This window comes from Sus scrofa, chromosome 3 (assembly GCF_000003025.6).
Source record: "Sus scrofa isolate TJ Tabasco breed Duroc chromosome 3, Sscrofa11.1, whole genome shotgun sequence".
NCBI lineage: Eukaryota > Metazoa > Chordata > Mammalia > Artiodactyla > Suidae > Sus > Sus scrofa.
The window spans coordinates 37,716,841-37,741,078 of record NC_010445.4 but is presented as its reverse complement, the minus strand read 5'-3'; the positions used below and the strand labels follow the sequence as shown (position 1 = coordinate 37,741,078).

The 24,238-nt window shown below is 57.6% G+C and overlaps 1 protein-coding gene across 7 annotated transcripts in view; it reads left to right on the top strand.

Moving 5' to 3' along the window:
- MGRN1 (mahogunin ring finger 1) overlaps window positions 1-24,238 on the top strand; it is a 53,309-nt gene that overhangs the window by 7,028 nt on the left and 22,043 nt on the right. For all 7 annotated transcript variants that reach the window (XR_002342433.1, XM_021086674.1, XM_021086677.1 and 4 more), the window contains exons 2-8: window positions 7,141-7,259; window positions 8,872-8,960; window positions 9,467-9,613; window positions 10,897-11,014; window positions 21,061-21,127; window positions 21,765-21,814; window positions 23,527-23,574. Coding sequence is in view for 6 of the 7 variants with exons in the window: in XM_021086674.1 (XP_020942333.1) it covers window positions 7,141-7,259; window positions 8,872-8,960; window positions 9,467-9,613; window positions 10,897-11,014; window positions 21,061-21,127; window positions 21,765-21,814; window positions 23,527-23,574 (638 nt within the window). In the remaining variant the exon portion in view is untranslated. The remainder of the gene's footprint in view (window positions 1-7,140; window positions 7,260-8,871; window positions 8,961-9,466; window positions 9,614-10,896; window positions 11,015-21,060; window positions 21,128-21,764; window positions 21,815-23,526; window positions 23,575-24,238) is intronic.

Sequence of the window (24,238 nt, the reverse complement as noted above, 5' to 3'; positions counted from 1 at the left end):
GAAGGAATCATACTCACTTCAGTGCTTCAGAAAATGTGTGGGCTACACACGTACGTGTGTTTACAACCGAAGAATAGCAGAACTGAGAAGTTCCCGGGCCAGGGATGGAATCTGAGCTGCTGCTGCTGTTGTAGCTCCGGATCCTTTAACCCACTGTGCTGGGCCGGGGGTTGAACCTGTGCCACCACAGCTACCCGAGATTCTGTGTGTGTGTGTGTGTGTGTGTTCTGTTCCATTTTGTTGCTTTTCTTCCCCTGCCCCCCCCCCGGAAGAAAAATTAAAATTGCGCCTTTATTTAAAGCCACAATTCGGAGTTCCCGTTGTGGCATAGCGGGAGCAAATCAGACTAGGAACCGTGAGGTTGTGGGTTCGATCCCTGGTCTTGCTCAGTGGGTTAAGGATCTGGCATTGCCGTGAGCTGTGGTGTAGGTTGCAGACGTGGCTCGGATCCCGCGTTGCTGTGGCTGTGGTGTAGGCTGGCAGCTAGAGCTCTGATTAGACCCCTAGCCTGGGAACCTCCATATGCCGCAGGAGCGGCCCTAGAAAAGACAAAACAAAAAAGTCACAATTCGTGGCAGCACACTGGATTTGCACATTGCACTCTGGTGTCTGACTGCTGGCTGAGGTTGCTCGTCTTAGCTCAAACTTTGACTTTGAGTGTCTCTCTGAGAAAAAGCTGGGAAAACACTTTGGTCAACAAATGCTTGGTTCAAGCAAAGGGCTTATTTAGATCAGCCGCCATCTCAAGTTTACTCTCATCACCTCTTCAGCTGAGAACCTGTCTCGGATCTTTACGGAAAACAGGAGAGGCAACCCAAGCAAGGCAGTAGTGCTGCGGCAGGCAGCAGAAGCAGAGGCAACTTTGCTGCCCAGAGGTGGCTCAGCTGCTGTTGCTTTTCTCTTCAGCATTAGCATGGATGTCAGGGGGTAGTTATAATTTCCTTTTCCCTGATGACCCTGAGGCTGGGCTCCTTTTTGTATGTAGATTGCCATTCATTTCTTTTCCTCTTTTCTGTGAGGTCTTTTGCATATTTTTGATTTTTGTCTCGGGTTGTCTCTGTCTGGCTTGTTAGCAGGGGTGCTTTTAATGACATTTTGAATTCTTTGGAGATTGATAGTCCGTGGCATTTACGCCAACTCACTCAGGCAGGAATGGCGTGCCCTGGCAGCCTGGGGGGTGGGGTCTCTGGAGCCCAGGGTGGGGAACCACGCCCACTGGGGAAGCCAGGGGAAGCTGAAGCAGGGCCCGCATCCCCTCTGGCCTCAGTGTGTGCTGCCGGGGCAGGCTTAAAGCCGACTTTGTCCACTGGGGGCCCTCAGGGACCAAGTCCTGGGTCCAGTTCCCTGGGGGGAGGAAAGGGGGGAGCTCTGGGGATGGCCCAGCCCCCGTCCACTGCAGCCATCCGGCTATGTCCAGGGGCTGGGAGCTGCATGCTCTAGTGGCAGCCAGGGCTCAGCCCTGTGGGTGGTGGAGACTGTGGAGACTGTGTCCAGAAGAGGTGTATAAGGTGGGGAGGCCCCCTCCCCACCAAAGAGGCAGCACCTTCCAGAGGCTTTGCTTGGTCAAAGCCGTCCTCAGCTCACGGGTCTTCCCTCCACGCTGGGGGCCCTGAGCTTTGTATTTGCTGTGTCCGCTGTGATGTGGCTTTCGCACAGCAGGGACCGTCTTGTCACCTGTGCGAAGTTCCTTTTATCCTTAAGGCATCCCCAGCGGCCCTCTGCAGTTTGCAGCTGGTGTTGCCTCGGGCAGCGGGTGTTACCCACCAAGGCCTTATTACAGGCGGGGACCCTGAGGCCTGGCTGGGTGGGCTGCCCTAGACCAGCCTGAGTGTGGGGGGGCAGAGAAGCGCCTCCCTGTACACACGTGACCTCGACCCTGGGGAGTCTCCGAGCAGCCTGGTCACAGGTGCTCTGACCAAGGGCAGGCCCGGGGGCCTGGAGATGCTCTCTGAGATCTGCACCGTCTGGAGACAGTGTCTGATCTGTCAGTCAGGCCAGCTGTGGCCGTGGATGTCAGGGAGCTGGTCCCTGTGGGCAGGTGTCCTGTGACAGAATGAGAAGAGTTTTCAGGCAGTGGAGTCAGTGAACTCTTCTTGGCCTCTTGCCTTTCCCGCTCCCCCTGCATCCAAGCGGGGGGGACCACTGGGCAGCTGAGCGAGGTCCACACCCGCTGTCCCAGGTTCCAGGGCCAGCTGTGTTTCTTAGGAGGGCCCAAGCCATCTTTGTTCATGTCACGGTGTGTGGTTTGTAGGAAGAAATACATACGTGTTTGGTTTTCATCTGTTTGGGACACAGAATTCCTCACACCCTTGGAATCTCCTGAGTGACCATTGATAAGGTGAAATGGGTGTGTTTTGATGTTCTGAACAGACCCGTTTCAGCAGCCACGGCTGAGTTTATATTAACAGGTGACTTTGGGAAACACCTGGGGTTGGGGGCGGGTTGCCGGTAGAGCCAGCCATGCGCTTCGAGGGCTGAGGATTGAGACGGTGACCGGGTTCCATGAGTGAATCGGTCTGGCCTAGGTGGTGAGGCCTCCACCGAGACACGGGGGCCAGGTTTGGAGAGTTGGACTGGTGAACACAGGGAGATGCAGGGAGGGTGGTGCCTCGAGAGAGTGTGGAAGCTGCACGGCCTTGCCCTGTGCCTCTCCCACCTGGCCCTTCCTGAATTGCATCCTTTTAGAATAAACTGGTTACCTTGGAGTTCCTGTGGTGACTCAGCGGGTTAAGAACCCGACTAGGGAGTTCCCGTGGTGGTGCAGCAGAAATGAACCTGACTAGGAACCATGAGGTTGCAGGTTCGATCCCTGGCCTCGCTCAGTGGGTTAAGGATCTGGCGTTGCCGTGAGCTGTGGTGTAGGTCGCAGATGTGGCTCGGATCCCAAGGTGCTGTGGCTGTGGCGTAGGCAGGTGGCTGTGGCTCCGATCAGACCCCTAGCCTGGGAACCTCCATATGCCGCAGGTGCGGCTCTAAACTAAATAAACTAAATAAATAAACTGGTAACCTAGGAAGTGAACTCTTTTCCTGGGCTCTGTGAGCCACGCTAGTGAATTAATTGAGCCCGGAAAGGATGTCCTGGGAACCTTGGATCTGTAGCTGGCGGGTCAGAGGCACAGGCGACCCTTAGCCTGGCGTCGGCGCCTGCAGTGGGGGCAGTGGCGTGCGGCCGAGCCCTTATCCTGCGGGCTCCGACGCTGTCTCCAGGTGGGCCGCACCAGGATGGGGTGAAATCCGTAGGCCGCCCGGCAGTGTCCATGGCGCGTTGGAGGGTTGCCCGCGGTGTTGCGAACACAGCCGGGGCAGGCGAGGTGGAGGACGTGGCTGGGTGGCAGGTCTCCCTGTGGACGTCACCGCGCGCTGGCGGTGTGGCTCGAGCACTTGCCTGACCTCTCTGCGCCTCAGGTTCCTTGACGGTCACGTGGGAATACCAGTGTCCTCACCTTCCTTTGGCTCCTCCCGTGTCCAGGCCTGGGTGGTAGTCGCTGGGGGTGTCGGATGGTGAACAAACACATGCTCTGTGGTCCCGGCAGCGGAGGACAGGGCGTCCATCAGCCAACAGAGAAAAGTGGATCTGCGGGTGCAGAGGGTTGGGCAGGAGGACTTGCTGGCGTGTGGACAGAGGTCACGGGAGGCCCCAGGGAGTCGTGGGGCAGGAGCAGCCCGTTGGGCTGGAGGGGTTGGAGGAATCCCTGGGGTCCCAGGACATGCGGGTAGGGTGGGCAGTGCAGAGCGGGATCTGAAGAACGGGTGCCTGGCCCTCGGTCCTCGGCCTAGCAGCCTTTGTCTGTCAGGGTAACTAACGCCAGCACCCCTGGTCTGGAGTGTCTGGAGTGCGAGGGGGAGCCTGGGTTACCTAGACCCGCTGTGGGAAGGGCGTTGAGTCCTGCGTTCCCCAGGCAGGTGTCCTTTGGGCGCCTCGAGGCCCCGGTGACGTGGGCATCGCGCCTCCAAGATGCACAGTCCTGGCTTGGGGTGGGGGTGGGAAGGTCATCTGTGTGCGGTCCCTCCGAGTTCCCCGTGCTGGGGGCAGGGCGAAGGCCTCGCTGAGCACACAGAGGTCTGAGTGGGGCAGGGTGAGCCAAGGGCGGGTGGGTCTGAAAGTGGGCGGGGGGGTCAGCCCCCCAGAGGCCTGGAGGCCAGGGGCACAGCCAGGAGGGGGGGGGGAGGAGGCAGGAGGGAGAAGGGAGGACGGCCAGTGCTGAGAGTAGAGGTGGGACCTGCAGGCCTAGGAGCCCTGAGGAGTCAGGGTGCGGGCAGGGCTCTGAATCGGTCCTCGGGTTGAGGGCCGACTCCCATTTGCGTGGTGTTCCCGTCCTCCAGGGCCGCGGTGCTTGGGCGCCACCAGGGGTTGCTGAGGCCCCGGAGCTGCCCCATGGCCCTGGCTGAGACCGCCCCCCGGGAGGCTGGGTGGCATCTGGCCTGCCCCCTATTTAGAGGTTGCTGGGTTGGGGTACACCTGCTTCTCAAGGACTCAAGTCTGGGCCCTGTGACCCAGCAGCTCCAAGGCCACTGTGGCTGGGGCTGCCGTGATGGGTCCCCGCACGCCGGGGCACGCAAGCTGCAGGTGTGTTTTCTCACAGTTCTGGGGGCCGGGGAGTCCAGATCAGTGCGCCGGCAGATTCCGTGTCTGGCGAGGACACTCTCCGGCTGCACGGGCGGCCGTCCTCGGCATCCTCACGTGGCGGAAGGGCTGAGGGGACTCTGGGTGACCGCCGAGCTCCGTCTCCCACCTGGAAAGTGGGGGCAGGATCTGTCCCCCCCCGGTGGGCCCGAGGGAGTCCGGGCTGGGTCACCGACTCCAGGGCCCGGAAGAAGAGGCCGGTGGCTGTGGGAGTGGGTTCTCGTCCCTTTGCATCTCGTGTCTTCCTTCCTGCTTCTGCCCTCGGGTGTGTTGTTTTGCTCTTGGCCTCCCTCCCCTTCCTGGCTCTGCCCGCTCCTCCTGGTCCCACAGTTCACACGCACAGATGCCCCGCCAAGGCCGCCCAACAGTCGGACCTCACTGCCAGTCTGAGCAGTCGCCAGGCCTCCTTGCCCCTGCACATGTGCTGCTGTGGCCCCGACCCGGCTCGGGGCCTAGTGCGCGTGCCTGTCCCTGTCGCCGTGCCACACGTGCTGTTATAATGGCCTAACTTCCTTCTCCGCCGACCCGGTGGCTCTGAGCTGCCAGCTGAGGCCCCGACAGCCCCCAGCTGAGGCCCCTCTCACCTTCCCTCTGATTCGGGCTGGAGGTTGGGTGGGCCAAGGGCCAACCAAGTCTGAAGCCAGGGTCCAGACTCAGGTCCAGAGGCCCCCTCTGCCCCCAGCCTCTGGTGTTGTGTTCCCCACGGGCCGGTGGGGGAGCTTCCTCTTCGAAGTCCTTGCGCAGTAAAATGCACTGGTGCTCCCCGTGCAGCAGCTGAGACCGAACTCGCATCCCAGGTGGTTGCGAAGCCTTTCTGTTGTGCTAAGAGCAGCGCAATGGTTCATGTGCAGTGAAAAGACCTGACACGAAGCATAGCCTCTGGGCTCTTCCCTGCTGCTTCCGCTGCCGCCGGACTTTGCAGCAGAGTTTCAGGTGTGTCCTTTTGACCACCCTGTGTGTAATATAGCTGGGTTCTGCATGTACAAGTGTGCACGTGCCTCCCAGGGGGTTTTGGGATATGCACCTGACATGTGTTCTGTGACCACCTTTCTGTGTCATGTCCAGGTCTGGGTGACACTCTAGCAGCTATTCTGTGGTGTCCGTAAAGTCAGGGGTCTTATATTTATTTAACTAGTTCTGCTTTATTCTCCTCTCCATGTGGTTGGCGCGGTCTGGTCCCTGGTCCACATGTGGGCAGGGGTTGCACCCGGGCCTGAAATTTCTCAGCTGTGTTCCCTGCACGCCCACCACGCTGGGCTCCTGTCCTCCTTCTGGGCCTCCTGGGCTAGGCAGCCAATGGCTGGGTCCCTGGGAACCAGGGCTGCAGTTCTCAGGAAGGGCACCATCCCATCCCAGGAAGGGCACTGAATTTACGGGGACCTATGGTCACCTGGCCTTACTTTGGGGGCCGGCGGGCAAGTGTCAGATCAGGAAGCTCGGGCGACGCAGTACTGTGGTGTTTCCTCGGCGAGGCTGTGAGCGCGCTCCTTTGAAGCCGACCCACCTCTTATGCCTTATGTCCATCTGTTTTTACAAGATGTGTCTTTAGGAGAAGTGTGCCAGGGACGTAGCCTCGGTCCTCACGGTGGAGTCAGGTTGAAATGAGATAAGTTGGATCCGTATAGTTTTAAACTGTGGCCAAAAAAAAAAAGTCTGTGAGTTCATGGGTTCGATCTCTGGACCCCTCAGTGGGTTAAGGATCCGGCGTTGCTGTGGCTGTGGGGTAGGCTGGCAGCTGCAGCTCTGGTTCGATCCCCAGCCTGGGAAATTTGTTATGCTGTGGATGTGGCCCTAAAAAAAAAAAAAAAAAAAAAAGAGAGAGAGAGAGAGTTCCCATCATGGTGCAGTGGTTAACGAATCCGACTAAGAGCCATGAGGTTGCGGGTTCGATCCCTGCCCTTGCTCAGTGGGTTAACGATCCGGCGTTGCCGTGAGCTGTGGTGTAGGTCGCAGACACGGCTTCATCTGGGAAGGAAGAGAAAGTGTCCTCATTTCCCACAGCTGCTGTAAAAAAGGACCACAAACTGGGTGATCTTAAACAGAGTTCATTCTCACGGTTCTGGAGGCCAGAAGCCCCAAATCAAGGTGTTGAAGGGGTGGTTCCTTCTGAAGCTTCTCCGGGAGGCAGCATCCTGCCCTGTGGCTTCGTCACCCCAGTCCCTGCCTCTTGTCATCATCCTGCCTTCCTCCCTCTGCGTGTCTGTCCAGGTCTCCTGTTAGGCAGACACTGGGGGCTGGATTAGGAGCCCCCGTTGAGTTGGACCTCCCTTTAACTTGATTATAGCTGCAAAGACTCTAAATAAAGGCACGGGTACTGCGGTTAGGACTGGGCCGTGTCCTCCTAGGGGACACAGTTCCGCTGCTGCAGGAGGAAGCGGGGATGGAGCGGGGACTGCGTGCATCCCTGAGGAGGGCGGGTGGCAGGCGGCGCCCAGGGGCCGAGGAGATGCTCCCATGGGGCCAGGGGGCCGAGGCGAGCCTGGAAATCTACAGCTGTGTCTCCTTTTTTTAACCAGGAAACTACTTTGCCTCGCACTTTTTCATGGGAGGTGAGAAATTTGACACCCCCCACCCTGAAGGGTACCTCTTTGGAGAGAACATGGATCTGAACTTCCTGGGCAACCGCCCGGTCCAGGTGGGTCTCGGTGGGGCTGGGCCACCCCGGACGGGGTATGCGGGAGCTGGGTCACCCCGGATGGGGAGGAGGTGCCAGCTGGCCGTGTCCTGCTGCTGCCCCCCTGGAGTCCGGACAGCCTGGTGGGGGCGGGGGCTCCCTGGGGACAGAGCAGCAGCTGTGGGACCCGGTGTGTCCAGGCTGGGGCCTTCATCCCAGCCTCTGGCACGACTGCTTAGAAAGAGAAACGAACGTTCCATTCCACAGAACCGTGGGCTAGAGACGTGCCCCAAGGCGGAAGCCCAGACGGCCAGGACCATTTTACCCTCAGCCCACCTCCCTAGTCACGGAGAAGTGGCCCGCGTGTGTGCACTGCTGTCTGGTCAGTCAGTGTGCACTGGGTACCTGCTGTGTGCCTCGGGCTCTTCCGGGAGCTGGAGGCAAGGACAGACCCTGCCCCACTTGGGGTGGTACAGACAGCGGAGGGAGTGTTTGGTGGATGGCGACTAAAGAGGTGGAGGGGTGAGGGAGGCCCATCGGGGGTTGCTGAGCCAGAACTGGGTTCTTTTTTTTTTTTTTCTTGGCCACACCTGCAGCATATGGACGGACCTGGGCCAGGGCTCGACTCGAAGCTGCAGCTGCTGGCCACAGCCATAACAACACCGGGTCCAAGCCGTATGTGTGACCTGTGCCAGATCCTAACCCACTGAGCAGGGCCAGGGATCCAACCCGCATCCTCACAGAGGCAACATTGGGTCCTTAACCGGCTGGGCCACCGTGGGAACTCAGCGGGTTCTTACTTGAGAAGATGGTCCCTGGAGGGGCAGGGCGGGAGGCCCTCTCCCTCACAAGACCCTGGACTCTGTCCCCTAAGGAGGCTTGGTGGGGGGTGTCCTGGCCTGGGGGTCTGCAGGCTGTCTTGGCCGTGGAGCAGCTGGTCGACATGAAGTCTTGGTTTTCATGCCCTCGGAGGCACGGGGCTGGGCCCCAGCGTGCTGCCCCACCCCCCGGGGCTAGGGGGGCCTCAGTCATGCTGAGCCGTCCACTCTGCCTTCCACATGTTCACAGCCGTGGCTCCAAACCAAGGGCCTGGCCCTACAGGCCGCCTGTAAATCTGTTGCCTTGTGTAACTTGTACCTTGAGGCCATCATAATGTCGCCTGCAGGAGTGGTGCAGAGACTCAGGCACCCTTTACCTGGCTCCCTGCTGATTGTGTCTCTTGAGACGGGGTGAGTCGTCACTAGCAGGGGCCTGACCGTGCGCCCACCCCCACCAGATGCCGCTGGTTTTACAGTGCGCATGGGCATGTGCGCCGGCGCCCCTTCCGGAGTCTGTGTTGACCGTCGTCCTCATGTGGAGAGCCTGCCTTGTTCGGGGTAGCAGTGCGGTGGCGGATCCCACCTCCAGGGGCGTGGCCTGAGAGCCCCGGCTCCAGCCACGGCCCCGGGGACCCTCCTGGCCTTGGGGACTGAGGCCAGCATCCTTCGGGCGGTTCTCGTCCCGGCTCTCCCACGTGCTGGCCCTGCGACTGGGGTGTGCTCTGATGTGGACGAGGATGGGGCTGTCCTGCGGTCAGTGTGAGGGCCCGGAGGACCAGGCAGAGCGGTGACCTGGGGTCGATTTTCCCTCCTAGTTTCCTTATGTCACCCCCGCCCCCCACGAGCCAGTGAAGACGCTGAGGAGCCTGGTGAACATCCGCAAAGACTCTCTCCGGCTTGTGAGGTAAGCCCGCACCCGCTCTCCGCATCGCCTGAGCTGGGGTGAGGGCCTTAGCCTCCACCCAGTGTCTGGGACCAGGACTTGGTGCCCAGAGCTGCCCAGGGTGAGGGTGCCTTTAAACCGGGGTCTCAGCCGGGTGACCATGCCCAGGAACAGTCATGGTTGTCCCAGCGGGGGGGCGCCCTGCGTCTGGAATCTGAGCAGCACCCCACTGTGCACAGGACACTGCTTCAGCCTGCGCGGTCCAGGCCCTAGTGTCCATGCGCTGAGCTTTAGACCTGGGAGGCTGGTGGCGTCTGGGCGTCTCCAAACAAGGGTGCACGTCCCCCTTCTGTGGGCAGGACGCCCCTGCGTTGTCGGGCCTCTGTCCCACGGGGGCTGGCTGCCTCCATGCTCCTAGGAAGGTGGGAAGCCAGGTACCTGACCCTGGGGGTGCGTGCTGTACAGGGTGGGGGCGCTTTCCCAGGCCTGGCCCCTGACCTGCCCCGGTCCCTCTGCCTCCTGGGCAGGTACAAAGATGGTGCCGACAGCCCCACCGAGGATAGCGAGAAGCCCCGGGTCCTCTACAGCCTGGAGTTCACCTTCGATGCTGATGCCCGGGTGGCCATCACCATCTACTGCCAGGCGGTGGAGGAGTTCCTGAATGGCACGGCCACGTGAGTCCTGTGGTGCCGGGCAGGCCCAGGATGGCAGGGGCCCCCAGCAGTTCTGCTTCTGTCTGTGCTGTGTGTTCGAGCTTTCAGAGGTTTTATTTGAAATAAGGGCCCTCTTGGCTCCTCAGGGTTGAACTCTGCCACTTGAGCACAGCTGCGGCAGGGCTGCCTCCAGGTGGCAAGTTCACCTGCAGAAACACACCACTCCATCTGCCTGGTGAGAGGAAACCCCTCGGGGGCCAGCTTCTGTTGGAGGTGGGTGGTGGCTGAGAGCTTGGGCTCTGATCCCTTGTTCCTGTAAGAGCAGCCTTGCCCCCAGGGCCATTCTCAGGCCAGGGGTGCCAAGGCCCTTGAGACTGTCCTTTGTGCTAGAGACTGAGTGAGGCCCTGGGGATGGCAGGAGGGGCCCGTGTTGGAGTCTTGCCTAGGGAGATGCTAGGGAATCAGTGTTGAAAATGCATGTGCTGGGCATTCCCCTTGTGGCAGAAATGAATTCGACTAGTAACCATGAGGCTGTGGGTTCGATCCCTGGCCTCGCTCAGTGGGTTAAGTATCTGGTGTTGCTGTGAGCTGTGTAGGTCAAAGACGAAGCTCAGATGCCCTGTTGCTGTGGCTGTGGCATAGGCTGGCAGCTTTAGCTCTGATTTGACCCCTAGCCTGGGAACTTTCACATGCTGCGGGTGCGGCCCTAAAAAGAAAGAAGAAAGAAAACACGCATGCTGCTTGACGCAGCCACTCCTGTCCTAGGAATTTATCTTGGGCACGTGCTTGCACGTGGGGTTAAGGTGTGTGTGGAAGAGGGTCCCGGAAGCTTCATTGGATCAGCAAGATGTTGGGGACCTCCTGCTGACCCACCAGCGGGGGCCGGGCTGAATTGGGGTAAAGCCGTGATGGAGCCCATGCGGCTGCTGTCGTGTGGCTGACGCGATGAGGCGGGCCAGCGCCAGGCACAGGGCTGGTAGGAGCCGTGTGTGGGTGGACTAAGGAAGCAGCTGCACGTGCAGGTGTGCTTGTGCCTGGCCTGCCCGGGATGTGCCCGCGATGTAGACGAAGCAGAGATGCGCGTGGCTGGGAGTGAGTGTGGGGGCGAGGGCTGGGGGTCACGTGGCACTGTGTGCATCTTTGTGCCGTGTTCATTCGAAAAAGTCAACAAACCATGAAGAACAAATGGAAAGGTATGGGCCGCCTGGGAATGTAGCAGTGCCCGGGCGGGCGGGGCTCTGGGAGACCCCCCGGGTCAGAGCCGGCGGGGGCCGTCTCATGGTTTTCTTGTGCGGCCCCTGCAGGTACAGCCCCAAGAGCCCAGCCCTGCAGTCTGAGACCGTCCACTACAAGCGCGGGGTGAGCCAGCAGTTCTCCCTGCCCTCCTTCAAGATCGACTTCTCCGAGTGGAAGGACGACGAGGTAACCGGCCCCCGCCCCGGCCCCGGCCCCTCCCAGGCTCCTTCCCCTGGGGGTCAGCACTGCGGGCCCCGCTGCCTCCGTCCCTCTCGTGGTTGATGAGCGTCACGAGGGGCTGCACACTAAGCTCTGTGGGCTCCGTCACGTGTGCGTGGATCGTGGCGTGTGGTTCTGTCCAAGCGTTGGCCGGACTGGTGATCGCGGCCGGACAAAGCAGCAGCACTCAGAGGCTCCGTCCGTACCGGCTCCGTGTGGTTCTCGGGGCCACAGGGATGAGTGCAGCGGGATGCCCCCCACCTCCCGTAACCGAGGTCGTGGAGGATGTTCAGTGCGGCTCTGTCGGGAGCAGTAAAATTGGAAACAGCATGGGGCGTGGGGGTTGGGTGCTTGGGGCACTGGCGCAGAGGGAGCCACCTGCACAGGTCGCGGGGGCACCACACCTCCTTCGGTTGTGGGTGCCAGCAGCCTCAGAGCAGCTGACGGAGCTTGTGTTTGCTGTACGACGCGCTGGCGTGGAGAGCAGCCTGTTGCATCCTGTGACCTCGCGCATGTGACGGCCCCAGACTGCAGGAGAGCGTTTCTGCAGCCCGCGAGCGTGTGCGTATGTGGTCCTTGAGGGAGAGACAGATTCCCAGCAAGCCGAGGACAGTGGGTGTTTTGCAGAGGGTCTTGGTGTAAGGAGGAGACTCAGACACTCACCGTATGTACAGAGCGTGACTCTCAGTACTGCGTACACCTCAGAATGGTTCTCTTTTCACTATTACTTTTCTTTTATGGCCACACCCATGGCCTATATATAGACGTTCTGGGGCCAGGGATTGGATCCCAGTCACAGCTGTGGCAAAGCCAGATCTTTTTCTTTTTTTGGGGGGGGCCATATGGACGGCATGTGGAATCTCTCAGGCTGGGGGTCCAATTGGAGCTGCAGCTACCAGCCCATGCCACAGCCACGTGGGATCCAAGCCACATCTGTGACCTAAACCACACCTCACAGCAACTCCAGATCCTCACCCACTGAGCAAGGCTAGGGCTTGAACCAGCGTTCCTGTGAGTACTAGTCAAGTTCGTTACCACTGAACCACTAAGGGAACTCTTGTAGTCAGATTCTTAACCCACTGCTCCACAGTGGGAACTCCTATTTTTTAATTTTTAGAATTTTTTATTTTTTAAAAATTTGGATCACATATAGTTAATCTATAAGGCTGTGGTCATTTCTGCTGTACAGCAAAGTGACCCAGTCATGCATATACACGTATCCATTCTGTCTTGGATTCTTTTCCCACGTAGGTTATCACAGCATACCGGGTAGAGTTCTCTGTGCTCCACAGCAGCTTCTCACTGGACAGTCGTGTCAGGTGTCACAGTGTGCATCTGCTAGTCCCAGACCCCCAATTCCTCCCTCCCCACCACCTGTCCCCTTTAGTAACCATATGTTTTGCAAAGTCTGTGTAGGATCTGTTGAGATTTCTCCTTTTTCATTTGGGTTTCTTTTCTCTCCTCTTCTTGGTGAGTCTGGCCAGAGATTTGTCAATTTTTTTTACCCTTTCAAAGAACCAGCCCTTGGTTGTATCGATTTTTTTTCCTGTTGTTTTTTTGAATCTCTATGTTATTGATTTCTTCTCTGCTATTTATGATTTCCTTCCTTCTGCTGACTTTAGGTTTTGTTTGTTCTTTATCTAATTCGTTCAGGTGGTGGGTTGTCAATTTGAGATTTTACTTCTTTTTTGAGGAAGCCTTGTATCTCTGTGAACCTCCCGCTAAGCACTGCTTTTGTGGCATCCCATAGATTTTGAATGGTTGTGTCTTTGTTTTTTTTCTTCTGTCTTTTGTCTTTTTAGGGCTGCACCCGTGGTATATGGAGGTTCCCAGGCTAGGGGTTGAATCGAAGCTGTTGCTGCCAGCCTACACCAGAGCCACAGTAACTCCAGATCCGAGCCGCATCTGCTACCTACACCACAGCTCATGGCAACTCCAGATCCTTAAGCTACTGATCGAGGCCTGGGATCAAACCTGCAACCACATGGTTCCTAATCAGATTCATTTCCAGTGTGCCATGATGGGAACTCCGGTTGTGCCTTAATTATCATTTGTCTCAAGGGTTTTTTTTTTTGTTTTTTTTGTTTTTTTTTAGTGCTGCACCCTCGCATATGTAGATTCCCAGGCTAGGGGTCCAATTGGAGCTATAGCCACCAGCCTACACCAGAGCCACGGTAACAGGATCTGAGCCACGTCTGCAACCTACAGCACAGCTCACAGCAATGCTGGATCCTTAACCCAGTGAACAAGGCCAGGGATTGAACCTGCGTCCTCATGGGTACTAGTCAGATTTGTTTCCAGTGAGCCACAATGGGAACTCCTGATTTTAGTTTTCTAAAATTTATTGAGGCTTAGTTTGTGGCCCAGAACGTGATCTATCCTAGAGAGTGTTCCATGTGCATTGAGAAGAATGTGTATTCTGCTGCTTTTGGATGGAATGCTCTGTAAATGTCTATTATGTCCATCTGGTCTAATGCATCATTTAAGGCCTGTGTTTCCTTATTGATTTCCTGTGTGGATGATCTGTCCATTGCTGTAAGTGGGGCGCTAAAGTCCCCCACTATTATTGTGTTATTGTCAATTTATCCTTTTAAGGCTCTTAGCAGGTGCCTCGTATATTGAGGTGATCCTGTATTGGGTGTGTATATAGTTAAAATTGTTGTATCTTCTTCTTAGATTAATCCTTTGATTATTATGTCCATCTTTGTCTTTTGTAGTATTCTCTACCTTAAGATCTATTTTGCCTGATATGAGTATTGCTACTTTAGCTTTCTTTTGATCTCTGTTTGCGTGGAATATTTTCTTCTATTCTCTGTCCCCTTGCTTTAAATTTGTATGTGTCCCTAGAACTGAAGTGGGTCTCTTGAAGATAGTGTGTACATGGGTCTTGTTTCTGCATCCATTCAGCCAGTCTGTGTCTTTTGGTTGGGGCATTTAGTCCATTTACATGTAAGGTAATGATTGAGATGCATGTTCTTATTGCTGTTTTATTAACTGTTTGGATTTGTTTTTGTTGGTCTTTTTTCTTCTTTTGTTCTCTTCTTTTGTGGTTTGATGACTGTCTTTAGTGTTGTGTTTGGATTGCTTTTTCTTACTTGTGTGTGACTCTACTGTAGATTTTTGGTTGGCAGTTACCCTGAAATTTTGATATAGGAGTCCTATATGTACAAGATTTTTTTTTCTTTAGGGCCGCACCTGTGGCATATGGAGGTTCCCAGGCGAGGGGTCAAATTGGAGCTGTAGCTGCTGGCCTACAGCACAGCCACAGCAACACAGGATCTGAGCCATGTCCGCACCTGTACCACATCTCAGGGCAACACCAGATCCTTAACCCACTGAGTAAGGCCACGGATGGAACCTGCATCCTCATGGATGCTAGTCAGATTTGTTTTCACTGAGCCACCATGGGAACTCCTACAAGATTGGTTTTTGGTTTTTTGTTTTTTTTTGTTTTTTTTTTTTTGTCTTTTTGCTATTTCTTGGGCCGCTCCTGCGGCATATGGAGGTTCCCAGGCTAGGGGTCCAATCGGAGCTGTAGCCACCGGCCTGCACCAGAGCCACAGCAACACGGGATCCGAGCCGCGTCTGCAACCTACACTACAGCTCACGGCAACGCCGGATCGTTAACCCACTGAGCAAGTGCAGGGACCGAACCTGCAACCTCCTGGTTCCTAGTCGGATTCGTTAACCACTGCGCCACGACGGGAACTCCACAAGATTGTTTTAAGTTGTTGGTGTCTTAATTGCAAGTGCACCTCCAGTGTCCTGCATTTGTACCCTCCTCTTCTCACGATTTCTGGTTTTGGTGGCATGTTTGTGTGTGGGTGATTTCCCACCTTTACTGTATGTGTGCCTTCACCCGTGAGCCTTGTCATTTGTAATATTTTTTGTTTCTAGTTGTGGCCTTTTCTTTTCCACCTAGAGAAGTTCCTTTAGTATTTGTTGTAGAGCTGGTTTAGTGGTGCTGAGTTCTCTTAGCTTTGCTTGTCTGTAAAGCTTTTGATTTCTCCTTCAAATGTGAATGAGAGCCTTGCTGGCTATAAAACTCACCCATTTTAAATGTTCGGATTTTAACTAAATCTGTGATCACAGCCATCACCACAAATATCACGTATTAGGATGATTCTCTCCACCCGATAGGATCCCTCCTGCCCATGTGCAGCTAATCCCTGTTCCTTCACCCAGCCCCTGATGCTAGTCTGCTTTTTGTCTCCCTGAATGTGCCTGTTCTGGACACTCCATACAGTGTGTGACCTTTTGTGTCTGGCTTCTTTCACTTAGCTGAATTCTCTAGTTTATCTAATAGAGGGTTGCCACATACTATGTTGCTGAAATCTGAGAGGGGAAGGATTGGAGGGAGCAGGGTGTGGTGAGGTGTGGGAGTTGCCAGCAAGGTTCTAGATCACGGGTGTGTCAGACCATGAAGCCTGGTCAGACCATGGGCTGGCTGGTCGGGGGTTTCGATGTCAGGCAGCAGAAGCTACCTCTCTGTTACAACATGAGCAAGACGGGTCTGCTGGAAGAAGCGTGGGCTTTGACGTCAAAGGCAGGGCTGATCAGCAGTCCCCGGGGGCCTGCACATAGCCCCACATGTCAGGCTGTGCACGTGCCTACCTCAGGTGCCCAGCAGGTGCATCTGGCCCTGCCCACCCTCCTGTGAGTGGGGAGGGGAAGCTCCCCAAGGTTGGGGGGCTGGGAGGGAGGTAAGGGGGTGCGCCCACCCATGGTGACTTGAGGGTGGCTGGGCTGGGGCCACACCTCAGCCTGGTGACCTCTGTCTTAGTCTGATCTCTTAGCGTTTTGGCCCTGAAATGGGTCCCCTTTGTGTTTGCAGATGTACAGACCCAGGCCGCCAGTTTGGGTCACTGGTCCCAGGGGCACAGCCGACTCGTAAGCCCGTCTTGACTGCTGCGTAAGGGCACTCCCTTTCCTCCCCCTGTGCATCGGGGAGCCCGAGTCCCCAAACTGTCAGTGTCTGGCATGGTGGGCCCAGTGGCAGCCACTCAGCCTGTGGTGCACTGTTATCCCAGGACCCCATCCTCCTCTCTCCCTTCTCATGATCACCTCAGCTAGTATGCTCTTGAAATTGGGTCCATTTCTCTTCAGTGTATTTTTATGGTTGGGGAATGCATGCTCCCTAAACTGACATCAGTGATAGTGCATTCACGGCGTGTGACTGCTGGTCAGTTTCAGAACATTCTTATCACCCAGAGGGAAGTCCTGCACCTCTTAAGTAGCCACTCCCATTCCTCCCTCTATTACTTTTTGGGTTTTTTTTTGTTTTTTGTTTTTTTTGCTTTTTAAGCCGGTACCCGTGGCATATGGAGGTTCCCAGGCTAGGGGTTGGATCGGAGCTACATCTGCGAGCCTAACCACAGCCACAGCAACGCCAGATCCAAGCTGCTCCTGTGACCTGCACCGCAGCTCATGGCAACACCAGATCCTTAACCCAGCAAACAGGGCCAGGGATCGAACCTGCATCCTCACGGGTACTAATTGAGTTCGTTTCTGATGAGTCACAGTGGGAACGCCCCTCTGTTACTTTTTAAGTGGGAACTTCATCAGTTATTCTTGTAGCTGGGAAACTCACTCGAGGTTCATCCGGGTTCTAGAAGTGAAGCCGTTCAGAGAAGAGAGTCGTGCTGTTACGTCCCGACGTGACTTCCTCACCTGCCGAGGGCGTTGCAGGCGGTGTTGGCAGGTGGTGGAGATGTGACACACTGTGCAACCAAACTCAGGTTTCTCAGCCTCGGAGCTGTTGACGTTTGGGTCCTGGTCATTCTGTGACAGGGACTGTCCCGTGCACTGTGGGAGGCTGAGCAGCAGCCCTGGCCCCCACCTGCTGCGTGTTGGGAGTACCCTCTCCTGCAGCCGTGCCAACCAAACGTGTCTCCAGACACGGCTAGGTGTCCCCCCGGCTGCCGGCATCATCCTTCGGAGGCCTGGCCATCTTTCCTTCTTTAGCCATTTTCCTCGAATTTGCACGTTTAAAGATTATAACAGTGATAGATGCTTCTAGTGAAATGGGCAAGTTAGAGAGTCGGTAAAACAGAAATGCCCCCCGTTGAGTTTTCTTCTCTCGAGGCCACCACTCCTGACCATTTCTCCTGTACTTTCTAGACTTCTTTTTCCTGCGTGCATTTTGTTTTTTACAAAAATGCAGTCATCTGTACAAATGCCATTTTGTAGCTTTTTTTTCTAATACCTTTCGGTGATATCATTTGCACACCACACAGCTCCCTGTCGCACGGGGTATGTACCGTGTTCACACAGTCATGCAGCCGTCACTGCTGTCTGGTTCCAGAACATTTTTGTCACCCCTAAGAGAAACCCTCTACTCGTTAGCAGGCCTGTTCCTCCCACCCCAGTCCATGGCAACCACCTGCCCATCAACCTTCTCTCTTCTTTTTCTTTTTTGGCCACCTCATGGCCTGTGGAGTTCCTGAGCCAGGGATTGCATCTGAGCCATAGCTCAGAGCTACGCTGCAGCTGCGACCACACCAGATCCTTAACCCCAGGGCAGGCCGGGGATCACGTCTGTGTCCGGGGGCTGCAGAGATGCCACCAGTCCTGTTGGGCCACAGTGGGAACTCCTGCTCTCGGTCTCTTTGGATTTGCCCGTCTGGGCGTTTCACACAAACGGAGTCATGCCCCCTGTGACCTCTCGTGTGTGGCTCTTTTCCCTCAGCATCATGTCCCCCGTAGCGCGTGTTGCCACTTTGTCCCTTTTCATGGCTGGATGACGGGCCGTTGGGTGGGTGGCCCTGCTTCATTAGCTAATGGACATTTGGGTTGTTTCCGCCTTTTTTGGCTGTTGGGAACAATGCTTCTTGGAACACTTGTGTGCAAGTTGTTGCGTGGATGTGAGTTTTCATTTCTCTTGGCTGCACTTTGTTTTTATTAACTGAATTTTAAGACTTTTTTTAGAGTAATTTTAGGTTCAGTGCAAAATGAGGAGGAAGGCATAGAGACGGGCTCCGTGCTGCCTGCCCCACGCACCTGTCACTGGATTTCCGACTCCACCGCCCTGTGGAGTCTTTGCAGCTCAGGACCTACAGTCTCCTTGTGGCTGGCGGGGCTTCTTTGCAGTTTTCCCACCATGCCCTCAGCAAAGCCATGTCACCCCCTAGCCGCTCGCCTTTCCCTCTGGCCTGACTTTTGCAAAGACCCTCGTCTGACAGCAGGCGAGGATGCCTTGGAGTGTGAACCGGGGGCCGGGGCGAGACTCGCTGTCGAGAGCTTCCGCTCTCCCCTGACCTGGCAGCTGTCTCCCTAAGAAAGTCTCCCCTGCATTGAAAAGAAGCCCCACCCCCACCCCCCGCCCACAGCCTCTCTGGGTGGGTGCAGGTCTCCCCTCCCAGCATGTTTAGCTCTGGTGCGTGACATGTGTGCCGAGGTCTGGAGAGCAGGAGTTTGGGAGAGGTGGCCCTTGCTCCTTGGATCCCCCACACTCCCTGGGTCCCCCCACCCCGGCCCTGGTGTCTGGGGAGAGCTGGGATCACGGAGCCCCACTGTCTCTGCCTCTGTCCCCTCCGCAGCACGGGGTTGGCCACGGCCGTCTTCCGTTGGGTTTGTGGAGTCAGTGGAACGAATGCCACGGGTCGGGTGCCCCCCCAGGACGACATGTAATCCACACTGAATGTTTGTGGGACGTGCCGGGGGGGCTGCTACAGCCGAGCCCTCGCAGCAGTGTCTGTGTCAGGACTCTTGGTTGCAAGTGACAGAAACACCTCAGTCTGACTTAAGGAATTTATTGGCATAGATGCTGAAAAAGCTGAATGGCTATGCTTCCCTGCAGGGCCCATGCATCAGGACAATGAGTCGGCCTTGCCCTCTGCTGGTGCCTGCAGACCAGTGGGGTGATGTGGTCCCCGCCTGGGTCCCAGAACCCTCGGGAGGCACAGTCGTAGGCTGCGTGCCCCCCTTCGCCCCTGCTTGAGGCAGGCCCATATCATCCTCTGGCCAGGCCTCCCAGATCCAGGGTCAGAGAGAAGTTGTTCCCCAGTTTCCTCAAGGACAGTTGGGGTGCTGCCACCTGAAAAGGGCATCTGGATGTTGGGCAGATAGATGCAGCCATTTGCACGTTTCTGGTTGGGTTTGGATACGTCTGGACAGGAGGCCCCTGGTGAGCTGGGTCGATAATGCAGAGTCTTCAGAACAGAAGTCCCGGCGTGTCTGGGCAGCACTGGTGGCCTTTCCCAGGAGCGAGGAGGACACGGGTGGGCGAGGTCTGGGGCAGGCCTGGCTCTGTCCTTCTCTCCAGAGCATCAGCAAGTTTTATGCCACTTCTGCGGGCCTTGCTTTCCCACCCTCAGCCGGAGGCAGAAGCAGCACCCCCCCAGGGTGGCCGTCAGGGCTCTGTGCAGTCGGCATGCAGAGTGCTTCCTTTGCACCGGCTGCTGGTGGGACAGGAGGAGAGAAGGGCTGTGCTCACCTGCCCAGAGCCGTGTCTGTCGTTGCACCTGTCAGCTGGCCCTGAGGCAGCTCTCGGCAGTTCCTCGGAGCCCCGAGTCCCCCACGTCGGCACTGATGGCTGTACTCCAGTGCCTGGCGACCGGCCGCAAGTGCGGAGGTGGTCCTGCACAGGGCTCTGCTCCCCACCAGGCTCTATCACCTGACCAGCCTCCTCCTGGGCTTAATCGCATTCTCTAGAGGGCAGCGCCTCTGCATCCTCCAGCCTCACCATTGTCACCAGGGTGACTTTGGGATGGTCGTTGGCAGGATGGCTCCCTGTTCCCTGACTCAGGTGGGGCGGGCAGGAACAGGCGTGCAGGTCCCATCCCGGGGAGAGCTGGAGATGCCGTGCAGCTCCTGTCTGTGGCCGTCACGCCCCCCGCCCTCCACCCTTGGGTCCCCCAAGAGCAAGGCAGGAGCATGGAGAGTGGGTCCCTCCCTTTCCCAAGTCCAGGCGTTTGCGGCACGGCCCTGCCGCCCTGAGGTCGTGGGTCCTGGGTGGGCCTGGGCACGCCCCACACCTCCCCGAGCGCAGCCGTGGGTGCACGTTCCCGACAAGCCTGCGCCCTAGAGCCCCTGTGCTGTGCGGTCCTCCCAGGCCACCTCCCTCCTTGCTCCCGCCACCCAGACACACGCAGTTTCAGTGGCTGGAGCTCACCATGCCCTGCCGGCCACTGCACTCAGAACCTTGCCTTAGGTGTGGCTTTTACCCTCTTTTCCGTGGATTGGGAAACCGAGCCCAGGTTGGAGAGGCAGACCCTGCCACCCTGCCCCTCCGACACCCGGGACCGCCTGGCACCCTCCCCGTGGCTGGGGTGTTCGGCTGAGCACTTCTGTGTGACACCCCTCGCCCCCAGCCACTGAGGCCCCTGCATCTGAGCGGACACGTCGGGGGGAGCGTGGCCCACAGCTGGAGGGATTTAAGTCAGAGGGGAAGGAAGAGTGGGAGGAGGTTTCTCCGGGAGCCCAGCCCCGTGGTCTCCTTCACTCTACCTCCTTCCTTCTCTTTTTGGCCAGACGGTGCACCTGCCGTCACGGTTGAACTCGGCGTCTCTGCGCCATGTGTGCTCAGACAGAGGCGGCACCTGGAGCACAGCCGGAGGGCCCGGCTTCTGTGAGCCGGTGACGGCCGGCAGTGGGCTCTGACTCGGCCGGGCTGCCCCTGGGCCTGGAGGTGACTGTGCCCGTGGCGTGACCGTGCGGGAAGGGGGGAGCCAGATGCGAGACAGATGCCGCGTGGCTCTCTGGCTGCGGTGCCCGGGGCAGGCCATGCACCCGGGATGTGGAGAAGAGGTTCCGGGGCTGGACGGGGACAAGGAGCACCTGCTGAGAACGAGGACGTTCTGAGAAGGTGGTGCCGAGGGTCACGTGACCTGACGGATGTGCTTAATGGCCCTGAGTCACACACTCAGGACACACGTGTGCCCTTTTTTATCTGTCACCACAAGAAGGAAAGGGCGCCTGTCTTTCCTTAGCCGCCTGTCGCTTTGAGGCCTGCTGCTCACCGCGTCTGCTCCCTCCGTCCCAAGCTGACTCTTCTCGCCTCCTTTTCTCCGCAGCTGAACTTCGACCTGGACCGGGGTGTGTTCCCAGTGGTCATCCAGGCTGTGGTAGATGAGGGGGACGGTGAGTGGCCTTTCCTTTCCTCCTCGCCCATCAGCCGATCAGCCCATCAGTGGGCTTGGGGCCGTGGGGCCTCCTGTGGGCCGTGCTGTCCCCACGCCCCCTAGGGTCCTCCTCCTGCCCAGCCTGCCCCGTGCCCTGTGGCGGAGCCTGGCTCTTGCTGCTCCAACAACGTCTGGACGGGCCTCTGGTTCTGATGTCCACGCAGGGAGGTGACAAGGCAGTTGGCAGGGCGCAGGCAGCCCTGAGCTTTGCCGTCTCAGCCCCTCACGGCCCTTGATCCTCCTGCCAGTCCTGCTGGCCTCTCCCTGGCCACTGCTCTGGGCTGCAGGGTCCCAGGCCAGGGTGAGGTGCTGGAGCCTGGCCAGGCCTCAGCTTGTCCCTGGGCTCCTCGGTGCTGCCGAGAGTCCCTCCATGTGCCGAGTGTGACGGGAGCAGAGCCAGCCATGGGTGGTCAGCGGTGGCGGCTTTTGGGGGTGCAAGGGAGCTGCAGGGCCCCTGGAAGAGGAGGGCGAGGCGAGGGCAGGACCCCCAGCAGATCTGGGCTCTGCCCACAGGCTGAGAGCTGGGGAGGAGAACCCGGGCGGGGGCAGGGGTGGGGTGGAGGCTGGCTCTGACCTCTGACCTCTCTCCTGGGCAGTCGTGGAAGTGACCGGCCACGCCCACGTGCTATTGGCTGCCTTTGAAAAGGTAAGTGCCGTCCTGCCCCTTACTGTCCTGGTGATCTCTCACGTGTCATCGCATCCTGCACGCAGTAGGTGCCCAGTGAATGCTGTGGGTGGACGAGGGTCTTCCACCTGCCTGGCGTGGCCCTGGATGTGCAGGCACTCCTGGGGTCCCTGAGGAGAGGGTGCCCCGCATACAAAGAGGCCATCTCCGCGGACGGATTTGCTCACATCTGCCTTCAGCGTTACGTGTGTTTGAGCTCAGGCTTTGCCCTTTTCCCCACACAGACCTGAGTCCTTGGGCTCCTGGCTGTGTGTTTTGTGGCTGTGTTTACAGTGTGCTGGGGGTGTTGGTTTGTGGTGAGGACAGTCCACCGCACCGCTGACTTGGCCCTGGGGCTTCTCAGTTTCCAGGGATGGTTCTCTCTCTCTTTTTTTTGTCTTTTTAGGCCCACACCTGCAGCATATGGAAGTTTCCAGGCTAGGAGTTGAATCAGAGCTGTGGCTGCCAGCCTATAGGACAGCCACAGCCTCACAGGATCCCAGCTGCAGCTGTGACCTACACCACAGCTCACGGCAACGCTGGATTGTTAACCCACTGAGCGAGGCCAGGGATGGAACCTGTCACCTCATGGTTCCTAGTTGGTTTCGTTTCTGTTGAGCCACGACAGGAACCCCATCAGGGATGGTCCTTTGTCGGCCCTGTTCGTTGGGCCAGGCAGTTCTGTGTATCTGTCCACGCAGCAAGTGAGGGCAAGGCTGTTTTGGGACAGGGTCCCCGCTACCCGAGGGCCCTGAATAAGTAGTAGGGCGTGTGCCCTATTTGAAGAGGCCCGGGCTCACCCCCACTCGGCAGTGCCCCTTGACATTGGCTGGCGCTCAGCAGCTGTGCAGGGTTTTCTGCACCGTCCTAGGCCAGGCAGATGGTCCTCCTGCAGGGACCCCATGAAGAACCCAGATGCAGACCACTTGTTCCACACGCCCTGCCGACCCCTGGCTGCCCCATCCCAGTGTGTGTCTGCAGCCCCGAGCCCAGCTCCTCCCCGTGATCTGGGTCTTTCCAGATGCCCCAGGGAGTCAGTACAGCCAGCCGGGCCCCAGCTCTCCCTGGCCCCCCGGGGTGTGGTGACACTAGTGCCCTGGCAGAGATGGCCGTCTCCGTCCTGGGCCGGCCGTGTCAGCGGAGATGGTGACTGCTGGGCTGCCTCTGTCCTCTGGCGAGGCGCTGGCCTATGCTGTGCCTCTGGTGTGGAGCCCAGTGATTAACTGCGTGGATTCGGACCCGGACGCCTCCCCAGGTCACACCAGGCGATGTGGCTCTGTCCTCTTCTCTCAGTTCTTGGGGCCTTGGGATTCCCCGTTGTGGGCGCAGGTGCATGGCGTCCTTTGCAGCTTTTGCCATTAGACCAAACCCGAACCACTTGTCTTAGTTCTTGCCGTCCGGGTGCTGCTTCTTGCCACTGGGGAGGTGCCTGTCCATCTTCAGAACTTGGCGGATGGTGGTGAACTTGAGTGCATTTGACAGCTACTCCTGGCAAGCTGGGCTTTGTAGGTCAGGGTGGGACCCAGCAGGCGACATTGTTAAAAGACTCTCTGGATAGTTTCGAAGCCAGATCAGAGGACCACATTGTGAGAAACCCTGGCCTTGCGAGTGGCCCTCCTTTCTCAGCCGTGGACGCAGGTTGGCCGAGGCAGGGCCTTTGGTGCGGCTGAGTTAACCTGTCTTTCTCCCCGCAGCACGTCGACGGCAGCTTCTCCGTGAAGCCTTTGAAGCAGAAGCAGATTGTAAGTCCTCCAGAGGAATTGCTGGGAGCCTTCTGATTTAAAAGACACGTGTGCACACATGACTAGAGGTCTCTGGGTTATTCTCCCTGGGCCACCATGGCTGCTGCGGAAGTGGCCAGTCACATCATCGCTGAGGGCCTGGGCTCCCGGAGTCAGGGTCACGGGTGTGTGCACGGGTACTGCCCCCCCACCCCCTGCCCCCTCGTACCTGCATTGACTGGCGTAGCCCAGAGTCTTGTCCAGCTTGAACTCAGCATGTAGTGTGGTTTGCTGAATGAATGGATGGATGGATGGACAGAGAGGGGGCGGGCGGGCGGGAGGGAATAGACGCCGCAGCCTCCCCTTCTCCTCCTTACATTACACATTACTAAAAATATCTCCATGTTGGGCAAAGGCTTTGATCGACTCAATCTGTGTTTGAGAGAGGGGTGGAATGTTCTGGAACCAGGGGGAGCTGGAGACCAGTACAGCCTTTCTTGGCGGTAATTCCACATCCAACACCAGAAAGAGTTATCCCTGGTGGCCTCCCATTTGGGTACGTACTGTGAGGATTTAGACAGTGGGGCCCCCAGAACTGCTCATGGAGACTGATTTTTTTTTTTTTTTTTTTTTTGGGCTGCACCTGCCACATGTGGAAGTTCCCAGGCTAAGGGTTCAGTTGGAG